The sequence below is a fragment of the Tiliqua scincoides genome, chromosome 1 (genome assembly GCF_035046505.1).
Source record: "Tiliqua scincoides isolate rTilSci1 chromosome 1, rTilSci1.hap2, whole genome shotgun sequence".
Classification (NCBI taxonomy): domain Eukaryota; kingdom Metazoa; phylum Chordata; class Lepidosauria; order Squamata; family Scincidae; genus Tiliqua; species Tiliqua scincoides.
Genome location: NC_089821.1, coordinates 98,962,235 through 98,978,338, shown reverse-complemented (window position 1 = coordinate 98,978,338; position 16,104 = coordinate 98,962,235). Strand labels below are relative to the sequence as shown.

At 42.1% G+C, this 16,104-nt stretch overlaps 1 protein-coding gene across 11 annotated transcripts in view; it reads left to right on the top strand.

Annotated features, from left to right (window-relative positions):
* The window catches only part of BAZ2B (bromodomain adjacent to zinc finger domain 2B), a 254,532-nt gene extending 239,656 nt beyond the window's left edge, over positions 1–14,876 (top strand). For 4 of the 11 annotated variants that reach the window (XM_066612058.1, XM_066612056.1, XM_066612051.1 and 1 more), the window contains 9 exons: positions 222–498; positions 741–896; positions 1,301–1,461; positions 2,787–3,097; positions 3,490–3,625; positions 7,159–7,305; positions 9,238–9,503; positions 11,276–11,419; positions 13,415–14,876. In XM_066612058.1, coding sequence (XP_066468155.1) covers positions 222–498; positions 741–896; positions 1,301–1,461; positions 2,787–3,097; positions 3,490–3,625; positions 7,159–7,305; positions 9,238–9,503; positions 11,276–11,419; positions 13,415–13,568 — 1,752 coding nt within the window. In that variant the 3' untranslated portion in view covers positions 13,569–14,876. Of the gene's footprint in view, positions 1–221; positions 499–740; positions 897–1,300; positions 1,462–2,786; positions 3,098–3,489; positions 3,626–7,158; positions 7,306–9,237; positions 9,504–11,275; positions 11,420–13,414 lie in introns of those variants that run through there. The other 7 variants (XM_066612057.1, XM_066612055.1, XM_066612052.1 and 4 more) reach the window with 5 other exon arrangements.
* The last annotated feature ends 1,228 nt before the right edge of the window (positions 14,877–16,104 follow it).

Genomic DNA, 16,104 nt, shown 5'->3' with positions numbered 1-16,104 from the left:
GATACTAAGTATTTCTTCTTATTTGTAGTTTTAGGGTTGCTATGGTGAAAATATCAATTTTAAATTCAAAGCTGTCATCTTTATATGTAAGATGTTTTACTAATCAAGATTTCTATGTTTACATCATGCTTAATGCAAAAAATATCTTGTTCCTCATTTCAGTTTTCAGTGTTCTGCAGCATAACTAATTGTTATATCTTTCAAAATGTGTTTTGGCATAGCAGATGAAGACAGGCTTGCCTGTGATGGGACTTCAGTTCTGCGGATGGCCTACTGGAGTCATTACTTCAAATCTTCCATTTTCATCTCCCTTGCCGAGCATTGGGTCAGGACTGGGATTGTCTGAAGGAAATGGCAATTCATTCTTGACACCCAATGTTCCAATAAGTAAAAGCGAATCACCGGTGCCACAACTAGAGAAACAAGGTTCTATACCTCCTGCAGCGGTTGAAGTAGCCAAACCAGTTGATTATCCTAGTGCAAAGCCCATCCCAGAGGGTAAGTACTTCATCCTTCCATCAGGGGGAAAAAACAACAAACATTTCTAGATTTAGAATTTTGACTGCCATGTTTTAGATTTGGATTGAAGGACCAGGAGATATTTCAGTTTATTTTTCTCAGCTAAGTATGCAGATCTCTCCTGTACCTATGTATCATGTCTTTGGAGCCAGACCAAGGAGTTTATTGTTGTAATGATGTGTTTAAAGTGTTTATAAAAATGTCTCCTTGTTTTGATTCAGAAATGCAGTTTGGCTGGTGGAGAATTATCGACCCAGAGGACCTAAAAGCTTTGCTTAAAGTGCTACATCTCAGGGGAATTAGAGAAAAGGCCTTACAGAAGCAAATACAAAAACATATGGATTATATTACTCTAGCCTGCCTCAAGAATAAAGATGGTATGTAACTGATATTTACACACAGGTGTCGCAGTGGCATAATAAGATATGTGCTATTTTTCAGGATTGCTCTCCATGATGACATACAACTGACATCTTGATTCAGGACAGTCTAACACTGCATTGTTTTAATTAAGAAAAATCAAATCATTCATTTTTTAAGTAACAGCATAGGAACTATTCCAAACCTGATTCAAATGAATGGGAACTTCTTAAATGATTAGCTGAGCACAGTTAACCTTGGTGAAGTGGCAGAGGCTGCAGTCTTGATGGTTGTTTTTAGCATCCAGAGTCAGTGGCCTCAAAGAAATGTGTATTCCACAACAGGAAAGAATGCCTGAGCTTGCTAATTTGATTAGCGTGAAACTTGTATTAAAATAACCCAATCTGATTCCTGAATACAGTTGCAATTATTGAAGAAAGTGAAAATGATGAAAACCAGGTAACACGAGATATTGTAGAGAACTGGTCCATAGAAGAGCAAGCCATGGATATGGATATTGCTATTCTTCAGCAGGTGGAAGACTTAGAAAGAAGAGTGGCATCAGCTAGTTTGCAAATCAAGGTAAAATGTACTTCAATAAAACTTCTTTTCCATAGTGTCATTGGAAAAATGATAATTCAGAGCTGTTAAGAGCAGCTCTTTTACAGTTAAGGATAAGAGCCTTCTTAGTCCTACAGAAAAATAGATTGAATATAGTTTCATTAGGGTAATATCACTAAGGCAGAAATGATTTCATTCCTTCGTATTATGAGTCATACATAGACAGTAGTCATGGCATTATTTTATTTTTGTGGTTAAATTTTCCAGAGAATTATGGACCAGGAACTGTAAAACTAATGGCACAATCCTATTGCGTCTCTGTGCTGGAAGAGTGAGCAGTCCGCCAGCACAGGCTGTTGAAAACATGCTGTAAAACAGACAGTTGTACATGCTGTATACCATCCTCCTTCCTGGGCCAGATATGCAGACATGAGGCAATGCAGACTTGCACCAGCTCTTTATCAGATGCATGTTCGAGTTACCCCATTTTGGCAGCTGGGACTTACCCTGGGGCAAGGGAACAAATGTCCCCTTATCCTGAGGAGACTTCCAGTGTTGCAACTTCCCCCATAGGATGTGGCATAGCTGGCGCCACTGCATGGGCCGTAGTTCCATGAGCCCAAGCACTTGATTTGACATTATTGAGGCAAAGTAGCTTGTCCCTGGGAACATCTGGTAGAAGAAACACATGACATGATAAAATCATGCTCAATGTTTTACTTTTACAAGAAGGGTATTTTGGGGTGTTTTTTAAAAAATTTACCATACAACTTGGTGGTCATTCATTAAAAAAAAAAAAATCCTACTTGGGCACACTGGGACATGTGTCCCTTGGGCACACTGGCACTGCTCTTTGGATACACCTGAGATATAGAATGATACCGGGTCCACTGTACCGTCAAAGTCACCCACACCGGCATTAAGATTGGGCTGCCCATCTGGCACATTATCTTAAATTATTGCAGGGTCAAAACATGCATGTCAGAAGAATTGTGAAGGTGGGCTTTTGTTAAGTCTGTTTTTCCCATGCTGTGAACTCAGGTGGGACTCTTGAGTGTGAAGTCATGGTCTACCTCTTGTGCCTATGTACAAACAATCTTGGTGATTGTCCATATTTTCAAAGAGTTGGAAGAGAAATGTTGTTGCTATGAAATCTGTTTTCAAAAGTTATTTTCCTTGTCACAGTAGTACGGGAAAGAAAGAGTAAGAACTCTTTCCCAGCATTTCAAGGGCTTCCAAATATAGACACATAATTTCAGACATAACACAAAGGAAAAGTCCATTTTCCCTACTTGGATGGTTACAGTGGAAAACAAACATGTGCAAACCTTTCTATTAAAATATAGGGTTGGATGTGCCCCGAACCAGCATCGGAAAGGGAAGACCTGGTATATTATGAACATAAGTCAATGACTAAATTGCACAAGAAGCGTGATGGTGACTGTGTTGGTGGAGAAGAAAGCAGTAGCAGTACTCTAGAACGGAAGAGTGACAACCCTCTAGATATAGCTGTAACGAGACTTGCTGACTTGGAGCGCAACATAGAGCGAAGGTATCTGAAGAGCCCCTTAAGTACCACCATTCAGATCAAACTGGATAATGTGGGCACAGTTACTGTCCCTGCTCCTGCACCATCCGTTAGTGGTGATGGTGACGGGTAGGTTATTGAGATTAACTTGAAAAATTATTGTGCTTCTTTGCTAATTGGAGCCTATTTTCTATTGTGTGTTTATCTTTGTACCTTCTTGTATGTCTCCGATCCACACGGATCATGTTATTATGCATGGTGCTTTGTAAAGATTTTATTTTTTTTGTTACGTATGTTAATCCTGCAAAGTTATCTTACATTTAACTGGTTGTGACTAAGCTTTGAGGCACGTAGCCACAGTCTGTGCACTACATCAAATTTAGTTGCTTAAGCCTTATTACCCTTACTGGCTGTGTACGTTTTTGTCATTGCTTGGCTTTCAATGTGACAATGATTGTTCCACGTTCAGAAACTGATGAAAATGGATGTGACCTGCTTAATTTCTCTGTATTTCAATGCAGAATGGAAGAGGATATTGCTCCAGGGCTAAGGGTATGGAGAAGGGCATTGTCAGAAGCTCGCAGTGCTGCACAGGTAGCTCTGTGCATTCAGCAGTTACAGAAATCAATAGCATGGGAAAAATCTATTATGAAAGTTGTAAGTGTTGTGAACTGATTTTTCTGTATCATATTTTCCTACCTTCCAGACACCTCAATTGATAGTGTATCTTTCATTGCTACCTCTCTGAGAATACAAAAAGTTAAATTGTACTTTTTGCACTGATTAGCATAAATTTTTAAGAAACTGTGCTCTCTTGCAACCAAATTCAGCATTCTGAACTTTCTTATGACAAATCGCCCTTCTACTGGCATATTTTGAACTCAGTATTATTATTATTATTTTTTTAACAAAAAGCTCAAATGTACATTTTAATGCCTCTCCCTGGGGGAGGTCACCGTGCTAATGAACAAACATCCCTTTCTCTGTTGCCATTATGGGGATTCAGTGTCAAAGACTGCAATCAAAGGCTTTTTCAGAAAGATGAGATGCAAAGTACATGCTTAAAAGATGTGCATGGCTTCTTTGCATGCCCACTTAATACAACTGTACGTGCAGAATGGACAACTGTACAAGCGCACAGGCTGAAATGTCCATCTCTGCATAGAAATGACAAATTAACAAGCCCTGCTGTGTTAATTGCATATTCATAGAAGGCATGCAAACGCATGTAAAAAGGTTTTGCATGAATCCTGGGCATCAGATTTCTGAAAATTAAGCTTTTTTATACCATAGCCAACAGTGGGAAAATGCTAACAATTAAAACGATGAATATGTTTTTGTTGCAGTAACTTAACTCTTTCTTCAACCGTTGCATTCTCTTTAAACTTCTAAACTTCTTTTTTGCCTATTACCGTCGGTCATTTATTACCAAGCATATGTAAATATTTTATCAGCATCTTTTATTTCAACTGTGGTCAATGAATGACCCCCCCAAATTTTTTTTTTACAAAATTGTTAAAAAAAACCAAAAACCTTTCTTCTCCTTTCCTGAATTCCACCTTTCCTTCCACAGGCACTAGAAATATCTTAGTTCTAGATCAGTGGTTCCCAAACTCCTACAAGGGAGTTGAGAACCACATAAGTAATTGTGGGGGTTGGGGGAATGGCAGTGATGCGATCCCCAAGATCAGTGATGCCAGGGATAGGATGTGTATGTTTCCACTTACTTTAGCTAGCACCAGCCTGCACAGACGCCTCTGCAGGGCTCCCCAAGCCTCTGGTAAACTGAAAATTGCTATCAGAAACCACATCTGGTTTCACAATCAAAAACCGGAACTGGTTTCAGATCATGATTTTCAGCTTATGAAAGGCTTAGAGAGCCCTGTGGAGGCATCAGTCAGGCTCCCCACACCCTCTGGAGGCTGGCACTAGCTAAGGTATGTGGAAACTCTAATAGTGGTGCAATCCTGAGGATTGTGTTGCTGCCACTCCCCTGCCCTGCCCCCTTAAGTGGGCAGACACAGCTGCTTCCCAGGCTGGTAGGTCACGACCATCAGTGTGGGAACCACTGTTATGGAAGTGAAATAAAACATATCCCATCACATCCCAGAAACTTAAGAGCCACAACATTTTGGAGTAAAGATCCCAGAATATCATTACTGACTTTAAAGAGGGATTAATTGCAATTTGCCTGTTGTCACCAGTATGGAAATTGTTTGAGTTGAGCTCAATGACTAGACTCTAAAGGAACTTCCTTCTAGTTCAGCAGTTTAGTACTCAACCAGAATGTATTAAAGTTCTCTTCCCTCAAAAGAAAATAAACATGTTGCATTTTATTTTGCACTGTGTTTCCCATGATTCTCCTAATCAGCCTTGCATATTATCAGGTGACTAGCCTGGGCTGTGTACAGAGTGGTCAAATAGTTTGTGACATTTGCATGTATAGCAGTGGTTCTCAAACTGTGGGTCACAACCCACTCATGTAATGCCACTTGAGCTCTGCCGAGCTTCCACACTGCTGAGCTTTTGCATTTGTTTTATGCGTAAAGCCCACTTCCGGAGTGTGTTTTCTTCAGCAAGTTTTTGTTAGTGAGAACACAACACAACCTGGCCCAGATCAAAGTGCTTGTCAGTCTTTGGCCCAGTCTGGGCCAAGTTTCAGCATGTTCTCACTGACGACAACACACTTCGGAGATAAGCTTCTTGCATATAAAATGCAAAAGCCTGGCAACCTGGAAATTTTTGGGGTGATATGATGATGTCATCACATCACCATCAAAACTTTCAGGTTGTCAGGGTCCATCTAAAGGTGGGTCACAGGGCTAAAAAGACTGAGAACCGCTAATCTGAGATACATACGACTTTTGAGATATATATGGTGTTTCTGTTTCTCTTCAGATTTTGGCCAAATTACATGGATATTATATGCATTTGTGGTGCATATCTACTTTTCTGCACCAGAGATTTCCCGTTATCTGCTTGTTCATAATCTGAAGTTACTTTGGGCCTCTCCTAAATCTACTTGGTCTAATTTTAGTAGCTGTCATGTTTTTAGCTCAACCCCAATTATCACAATTTGTTGCTTGTCACAGAAGCTGTTTAGATTAAAAAAAAAAGGGGGGGTGTAGTGTAATGTTCCTGGGAGGTTCCATTTTGAACAGATTAAATTTCAAAATATATACACAGCAGAATATCAGTTTTACAACCGACTCCCCTGGATTAGAGCCTTACAGCCCAATCCCATCCACGCTTTCCTGGGAGTAAGCCCCATTGACTTTAATGAGACTTACTTCTGAGTAGACATGCATAGTATTGGGCTGTAAATGGGCAGGCTAATGTATAAGGATGTAGGTGGTCTATTAGACACCCTGGGCCAAACACTTCAAGGCTCTGTTTTGACTGCTGTAGAAATCTGTGTGCTTGTGCGCCCAGAGCCTTCCGCTCCATTTTCTTTTAACAGTTTCTTCCTAATATATTGTTTTTGAGCCTCCCACCAAAGAATAAAAATGCATTTTGAAGAACCAAAATGGAAGTGCTACCAGAAAGAAGTCAAATGTGCCCATGGATCTGGTTATTGATCCTGGAAATAACAGAAATGTCAAGAATGCCATTGTCTTCCTTTAAGAAGTAAGGGTTGTATCACAGATTACAAAATTCTTGCATATGAGCTACTTCTGTATAGGAGTTAATATGAAACCTGAATGTAGATTGTAACATGTGGTAATCTTACACATTATTATTTTTTTTATTTTTTTGCTGCATGTACACGTGCTTCAAAGTCACAACCAGCATGTTTTTAAGTATGTGTGTTTGTGGATTGAAAAACCAGCATGTGCAATCTTCACACATTGTGGTCTACATGTGGGTTTCATATTAATTTCTTCATGGAAGTGCCTTCAGTGTAAGAATGTTGTAACATGTGAAGCAGTTCTAAAGCAATAGCAGATTCCTAGCTGAGAGTTTTGGCTATAAAGCAATCTATAAGCCATAATAAAGAAAGGAAGTTGAACATGTTTGGCCATTTATCTCTGAGGTGCTATCATAAGTGTAAATGGCCCATACTTTCCATACTTTCAGAATATAGTTTTTCAAGACAATTGTATATTTCCTCCAGTGCAAATGGTATGCTGCTGTTTATTACATATTTTAAGGAGAACATATTTATCTGAAGTAATTTCCCTATATTGTAGTACTGCCAAATATGTCGAAAAGGAGATAATGAGGAACTGCTTCTTCTTTGTGATGGATGTGACAAAGGCTGTCATACGTATTGCCATAGACCCAAGATCAGTACTATTCCAGATGGTGACTGGTTTTGTCCTTCCTGCATAGCAAAGGTAATAGCAACTTGAAGGTGAATCCAGAGGTTTTAGCACTGAGAGTTGTTCAGTTCAGTGTTTTGTTAATCTCCTATAACAGGTGCAACCTGGGGCATATACTTCAGAATTCACAAACTGCATTCACACATGTTTGGGTTACAGCCCAATTCTATGGGGGTTTGCCCTGCTGGAACTAGCATTACAGCAGCTAAATGACCTTTACAGCTGAGGCAAATGGCACAAGCCATTCATCGTGGTTGGGCCACTGCCGCATGTGAAGAGCAGCCGCAACTATATGCCACTGGCCCACCAATGACTCATGAGTGGGAGGCTGGGTAGGCGGAATGGGGCAGGGATGTGGAGGAACTGGGTGAAGATTGAGGTGGGGAAGTGGCAGAATGAGATTGGGAAGGGGGTGGAATCAGCATCAACAGCACCACTCTGTTCCTCTTCTCAACCTCAGTCTGTCCTCTGGAGTCCAACTGGACTTGTACAAGTAGACCCAGTGGGGGCAACAAGGGCCTTATCCCCCTGGATAAGGAAACATCTGTTCCCTTGCCCAAGGGTAAGTCCTTGCTACCCCTCTTTTCAGTGTGGCTGCGTCAGTGGGGCCGGGGAGATAGGATTGGGCTCTTTGTAAAAGGATTGGCATAAAATGCAGCATTTCAGTGAAAAATAATGAAGGGACACATGTGATATTTTTCAAATAAAGGCTGGGGAGTTTTACCGTTGTGCTGTCCCATAGCATGATGGATTTACCCACTTGCTGTGCACAGCAGATGGATAAGCTTAGTGTTCTTAGTGCCAGCATCTGGTTTAAAATGGGCTGTTCTCTGAACCATTAAAATAGAAGATCTTAAAAGTATCTAGAATAAGAAATAATTTAGATTTCTTTGCACATGACTTTTGTAGTCCATACATGCATTGCAATGAACAGAAATTTAGACGTATTTATATACAGTTGGTCTACTGGATGTCCCTTTTACCACTTAGGACCACTTTTCACTTTGCTGGTAGTGTCAGCACAAAGAACTCACAGGGGCTAGATTCACAGAATCCACTTTCCCCACCCCTTTTTGTCCTATTGAGTCACCAAGCCCCCTAGAAAGCTGCTGCTGAGGGTTAGGACAGGGTTTTTTGACCCTTTTTTTGCTAATGGCCTCATTCTGAGCCTCATTTCATCATATGCCTGGCAGTAAAGTTTGGTTGGCCTCTTCAGAAACTTTACTGTGACCCCTAATGTTTTTTTTTCCCCTGTGGCCCCTGAGAAGTATGGTTTGGCCCTTGGGGGGCCATATGGCCCAAATTGAGAACCACTGGGTTAGGGGACCCTCCACAAGTGGCATAGGACAGTGTTTCTCACTGTAGGTTGGGACCCACTAGATGGGTCATGAGCCTATTTCAGGTGGGTTCCCATTCATGTCAATATTTTATTTTTAATATATTAGACTTGATGCTACCATGGCATGTGAACTGCATTGGGGAAATGATACAGATTTGTACTTTAACAGGCTACTCTGTATATGCTTTTTAACAATGATAGTAAATGGGACTTACTCTTGGGTAAGTGTGGGTAGAATTGCAGCCTAAGATTGTGAAAAAATTTTCCTGCTTGATGACGTCACTTCTGGTCATGACATCACTTCTGGTAGGTGATTCTTATTCTAAAATGTGGGTTCTGGCGCTAAACTTATGAGAACCACTGCCCTGGGGGAAATTATGTTTGTCTGCAAATGCTGTCCACAGAGAGACTGGCACTATAATGTAAAACAGTATACATAACAAGTGGTCTTCCTGTGTCCAGCATCTCTTATAAAATGGCCTTCATTCTTTGTAAAAATAGTGGCGATATTTTCATCTTGGTGTATGAGGATGCATCTTGCCAATGAAGACAAACATCCATTTGCCTCTTGTGTGTGTGTTCTTGAGTTTTTTTTGTTCCTCCTGCAGGCAAGTGGTCAAACTTTAAAAGTTAAAAAAAATCAGATCAAAGGGAAAAAAAGTAATGAATATAAGAAAGGCAAGAAATTGCCTCTTTCAGCAGAGATGGAAGAAGAGGACTCTGCGACTACAAGCAGCTCTATAAAAAGAGGGAAGGTGGACTCCAAAAAGAGAAAAACTGATGAAAATATTTCTGTTAGCCCATCAAAACAAGAAAGTGTTTCCCCTGTGAAGAAAGCAAAACGAGATGAATCCAAGGACATGGCTGTCTGCAGGTACTGGCTGGCTGAGTTTATTTATTCTAAATTTTATTTTAAAATAAACTGAGCTTTTAAATACTTATGACTTCAGGAGACCTTTCTGTTTAAACCTGGAGCAACTCAGCTGGTGGAACTAGTGTCCCACCAGTGAAGACTGCTTTACAGCTTGGCACTGATCTGTCAATACAGGTTAATTGGCAGGGGAAGTGGTGTGGGCTTCCCCTGCCAAGAGCAGAATGGAGGTCAGATTGAGTCTGGGAAGGGGACAGCAGCCTCCAAATCCCTTTCCTGGACATAATCCTGTGATCTGGGTCCACGGAGGTCTGAGTAGATCCCTTTGCACCTCAGACGCTTACTCAGAGGAGACTTCTGGGGCTCCCCTCACCCAGGATTCAGTTCACTGCTAACAGCACAGCAGCCAGTAAACCCTGCTCCAGCAGCAGCATGCTGCAGACCAGCTATCTGCACAGGTAAGCTGGCAGCAGGGGCAGATCAGGGTGGGGATCAGTCCATGTCGGGGCAGATCTCGGAAGCAGAAGCACCTGCAAGATCCTAAGCCCCTTTCCCAGGCCTGACCTGCCCCCTTTGACCTGACATGCTAGCAAAATAGCTAGCATTGATCTGTGTAGGCCCATTGGGGACCAGGGAGCAGCGGTAAGTAAAAATTTCCTTGGAATACAAGGGATGCTTCATCGTCTCTGCATAGTGCAGGATGGTCCTCGATTTGGTTCGGTCTCTACTCTTCCATCTTCCCAAGGTGAGGAGGTGAGGGTTCTTATTAGCATATACATTAGACATAGTATGCCTGATACCTAACACACTATATTTGCGTGGGGTAACATCCCAACTAGCACATCTCCCATGAGGAATTCTCTCTGTGAACAGAAGGATTTTCTGTTCAAGGAGGCAGTTTTTCACAGTGATAATGATAGTTGTGATGTTCCACATGATATTCTCACCTAGCCTGCTGACAGTTTTGTAAAATAGGTAGTTCCCATTTTTCTTTCTTATCTCAAGTATAATGGTTCTCTTTAACTTTGGATTCAGTGCCTGCAGATTTGACCAACCACAGATTCTGAACCCATGGCTGGAGAATCCACTAGGACTCCTGGACATGACCGGAGGTTACATCTGGGAGATCTGAGTTGCAGGGAGGCAACGTGTGGCCTTTCCAGGACTCAGAAGAACTCCAAGATGTGACCTCCAGTCATGTCTGGGAGGTTATCTAAAGGTGGATGGATTTGATTGCCCACGGTTTTATGCATCTGCAGGGGTTCTGGATGCCGGTTAATTGGCTTTAATCTGGATGCCGAGGACTGACCTATAATGTGTTTTTTAATTTGTGCTATAGAAATCTAAAATGTGCTATTGAAATCTAAATTACTTATAACAAAAATATGTTTGGCATGGATTTAGAAACAACCAGCAATCACAATTAACAAAGAACTTGCTAATGAAGTTATGGGTTACTGTTATAATGGAAAAATTGACTTGTTATGATAAAATGAGATAAATGAATAATCAGATGTATTTATTTCAGAGTTCATGACTTTATACATGTTTGGAAGACTAGTTGAGAGTATGGCTTTGAAACAGCTACACAAGAGGTGCATCATACGTTTCACATGTAAATCTGAAAAATATTTAGATGAGGTTAAAAAAATCCTTATTATTTATTGGCATGGTATAGAGTACAATATGATTTCCAGAAGGCAATTTCTTGTATAAAGAATTATACCCATACTGTTATGTGTTACAAAACAGTTCTGAATTTTTTTTTTTTAAAGTTTAATCCTATCCGAATTGGAAACACATGAGGATGCGTGGCCTTTCCTACTTCCTGTAAACTTGAAACTTGTTCCTGGTTATAAGAAAGTTATTAAAAAACCCATGGATTTTTCTACCATTCGAGAGAAGCTAACTAATGGACAGTAAGTAAACATTAGAAGAATGACATGGGGGAAAATGAAAACATAAGATTAAAAGCCCAATTATATGTGCACATCTGATGCTGGTGCCAAAGCTGCTTCACTTTTGTGTGGAGAGCAGTGGCCAGTGCAAGGCCCACAGAACCTCTGACATTGCCAATATCTTTCCAGCAGAGGTGGATCGGAACAGGGGTTGGGCCAAGCTAGAGTTGAGATGGGGTTGGGAGAGGGGTGAATCTCAGCAACACTAATACACACCAGATCCTAACCCCCCCCCCTTCCTTGTCCAGACCTTCCCCAGATGCTTTTCAAACTTATGCCAGCTAAATAGCTGGCATAGGTCTGAGGAGACTCATTGGGAATCAGAAAGTCTATGGAGAGGTATGTAAAAATGTACTCTACTTACCTTTCCCAGGCTGCCTGGTCCCAGTTGGCCCATAGGCATGCAATGCATACTGCATACCGTGTGCACACAGGCACATACCATGCATACATAGTGCATACCAATCCTGCATAGGAATGGGCTGTAAATCAGCTTTTAAAAAGGTTCCCAAACTGGGGTGTCACAACGCACCAGCTAGGGAAGCCCTGTCTTTGCCTCCTTAGGGGCAGGGCGATGGTGAAGGCAGTGGCACAATTGCTACGACTGCGCCACTCTCAGGGACAAAAGAGTTTTTTCTTTACTTACCTGAGGCAATGCTGGCCTCCTGGGGGGACTGGGGAGCCTGTGGACCCCTTTGCAGGGCACACCAAGCCTCCAAACTACTAAAAATAGTAAAAAAAAAAAAAAACAGCCACTTCCAGTTTTTGTCACAAAACCAGAAGTGGCTTTTTTTTTTTTTTTTTTTTTTACTATTTTCAGCAGTATGAAGGCTTAGGGAGCCTTGCAGAGGATTCCCCAGACTTCATAGGAGGCTGGCGCTACCTCAGGTAAGTATTTTTTTAAAAACCCTTTTGCCCCTGGCAGTGGCCCAATCATAGCATTGTCCTCATTTTCTTTATCCCTCTCCCACAAGAATTTACAGTGGAGACAGGAAATTAACAGCAAACTAAGGCCCAATCCTGAGCTACCCAGCGCGCAGGGCTGCCATGGCATCCTGATCACTCCAGGCAGCCACCAGCAGCTCCTTGGGCTAAGGGAACATTTGTTCCCTTCCCCCAGATAAGGAAAGTAGCCCCACAATGGGGCTACTAAATTCTTTGGTGGCTATTTAGCTGGTGCAGATTCAACATGTCTCGTGTCACGCTGCAAGGCCTGACACAGCTCTGGATTTGGAGCAGCTGAGCTCAGCTGGTCCCCCCTCCCATGCCTTCCCCCTGCCCTCCGCCCACCCTGGAACTCCTCCTCCCCACTTCCCCTCACACCCCTACTTATCTCTTTGCAACCAGTCACTTTGTGCAGAGCACCTGGCAATAAATTGCCGTCTTCCAACCAGTGCTGGGCCAGCTCCAGTGCTGGGCTGGCGCTAACCCCCACAAACATGCCTTACGGCACATTTGTGACAGTACACACCAGTGGTGGGCCAGCGTGTACTGCACATAATTGGGCCATTACTCCCAGAGTTTCTGGGAATTGCTGGCTTAGATATAAAGTCAGATTTGTTTTTTTCTTAGTTACAGAGGTGTCACAACCAGGTCAACAAACAAACAAGAGGACTGTAGGTCCACAAGTAGACAGGAATTAGTCATGTCTTAGCACTGGCAGTTGGTAAGGTTGACTCAAAGTTCAGAATGTTTTGAGGTGTGGAATAAATACTGCAAGGCAACAGAGAGATTCTTGTATGCCAGACCTGTTGCAACAATTCTTTCTAGGAATAGGATAGGAGAAACAGATTGGCTTGGTGGGCATTAGATGAGTTTGCTTTCCAAGGGAACTGTGGTGGTAACAGACATTCTGGATATTGCCCAGGCTCACATTATTTCTCTTTCCTTGATAGGAGTTTTTGATTATTTGATTTCATTTTGTATTCCAAAAAGGCACCCTCTTTACTGTTGCAGGTACCCTAATCTTGAAGCCTTTGCTGTAGATATCAGGCTTGTGTTCAACAACTGTGAAACATTTAATGAAGATGATTCTGACATAGGCCGGGCTGGCCACAACATGAGAAAACATTTTGAAAAAAAATGGACAGAGATTTTCAAAGTGAGCTGAAGTGATCACAGACCAACATATTTTCTTTTTTTTAAAATGAGTACAAATGAGACCAGCAATGTGAACTGTATTTACATTAAAGTACAAGGCACATGCATAACTAATGACTGTTTTATTTTTCCTTGAAGTATCACAGGGAAGTGGTACAAATTCTTAAGAATTCACTCCTCCAGCAACCATGGCCCTTGGTTCTTGGTTTGTGTGTTTTATCAAACTATTTTAGGTAGAACAGGGAAGCACACCCAAAGAATTTAAAAGTAAGGGGTGTTATAGTGCAATAGCAATTTAAAATATATCAAAACGCACTGAATATTCAACCACCAGAGCTCTACTTGGGGAAAAAGATTCTCTTTTCCCTTTCAATAAATATCTATTTTTCATTTTTTTTACTTTGTAGTTTATTTTTTAGTAAATGTATTTAATTTTATGAATTATTTATGATTAAATAGCATCCAGACTCTTCGTTTTCTGTGAAAAGGAAGAATTAGAAAAAGAAATTGCTTTAAATCTTGAAAATACAACAAGGAATGTTTTAAAATATAAAACAAAGCCAAGTAAAACTGTTTACACTGATGTGCTGTAAAAAGCACGAAAAATTAAACTTTACTGTAGAGTTACAAGTACATTTATATATATGTTGCTGCATCACTTGTGTAGTTAAATTGTATTTCAAGACAGTGAAGAAATAAGAGACATATGTATATACTGTTCATTATTGTTTATATTAAGTCTTGTTTTAAATATGTATGATGTGTACATATTGTTTGCAGACATTATTGTTTATGCCTTAGAAGGACTGTAGCATTTTATTTTAGTTTTAAGGTAATTATAGCTATATGGCTTGTACAGTAACTATCCTCTACCAACACTGTGGAGTCTCCTTAATCTTTGTAGTGCCTGCCTTGAAAACAGGGTGTAGGGGATCTTAGTTTTCCATTTTTCTATTTTGTTATATAATTTAAAGCCACCAGGGCCTCAAATTCAAGTATAATCATTTGTATCTATGTGGAATAAAATTGTGACAATTTCCTACACACAGTATTTTTTCATAAAAACATTTCCCTCCATTTGCCTTGCCACAGAAATAACAAGAAGACATTTGTAACCACTGTGTTTTATCTACTGTGTGTTGTGGAGGCCCATCGGAGGCAGATAGATCAGATTTTTTTTGTACCTATGTAAGAGTACTTGAAGTTTCATTTAAAACAAAACGTTGTGGAAAAAGGTAGCATTCTCTCTCTTTTTTTTAGAAGTGTTATTTTTCACTAGTATGTGTGGCACGGATACAATAAAAGACTGTTTTGCAAACCAGTTTTTTCTTACTTCTTTTAATTCCCTAATACAGTGGTATTCAAACTGGGGCGTCGCGACGCCTCAGCCTGAGGGTCCTGGTCCCTTTCCCCTTAAGGGGTGGGGCAGCCAGGAGGCAGGGAGGAGGCAGCGTCATGATCCCCAGGATCATGCCGCTCAGTGGAGCTGCAGGGGCTTGGGTGCACTTGCCCAAGCCCCCTGCAGCCCCCCGGGGGTGCAGGGAGCCCTGCGCGACCTTTGGCAGGGCTCCCCGGGTCAGGGTAGGTGACAGCGGAGCGATCGCGCCCCACTCTGCTAAACCGGAAGCGGTGGACAATCGCCCCACTTCCCCTTTTGACCGGGGTGCAGGGACTGTGGTGCACCCTCCAGTCCCTGCAGCAGCTGTCCCTGGCTGCGGGGAGCCGGATGCGAGCGCCTGCAGGGCTCTTCGGGTCAGGGAAAGTCAGAGTGGGGCGATCACGTTCCGCCTCTGCAAAACAGGAAGTGGAGCGTGATCGGCCCACTCTCACTCTCCCTGACCCGAGGAGCCCTGCAGGCGCTCGTGCCTGGCTCCCCGCAGCCAGGGACGGCTGCTGCAGGGACTGGAGGGTGCACCCCAGTCCCTGCAGCCCGGTCAAAAGGGGAAGTGGGGCGATCGCGCTCCGCTTCCAGTTTAGCGGAGCAGTGTGCGATTGCTCCGCTGTAACCTTCCCTGACCTGGGGAGCCCTGCCGAAGGTCGCACAGGGCTCCCTGCACCCCCGGGGGGCTGCAGGGGCTTGGGCAAGTGCACCCAAGCCCCTGCAGCTCTCTGAGCGGCATGATCCTGGGGATCATGCCGCTGCCTCCTCCCTGCCCCCGCAAAGGCTTACTGCGGGATTCAAACTCCCTGCAAGTTTGAAAACCGCAGCCCTAATACGATCTATTCAGGAGTAGTGATTTTAAGAAAAGAAATCCTGCTGCTCGGAATCAGCAGAATTTTATTTCTTGTTGTATATATTTTTTCATTCACAATATAGTAGGGAAAAGATCTGATGATGAAAACTACAGTCAAAGTTTCTTTTCTGATGGCTTTTGGCTGTAGCACTGAATGTCCTGTGGCAGTATGGCGAAGCATGTTGAGGCCTGCCTTGAAGGCCAACTTTAAAATGAGCACATAAAAATTATGAAATTATGTTTTAATTTGTTTTATATGTTGTTAGCTGCCCTGGGTCCCTTTTTGGGAGAAGGGCGGGATAAAAATAAAGT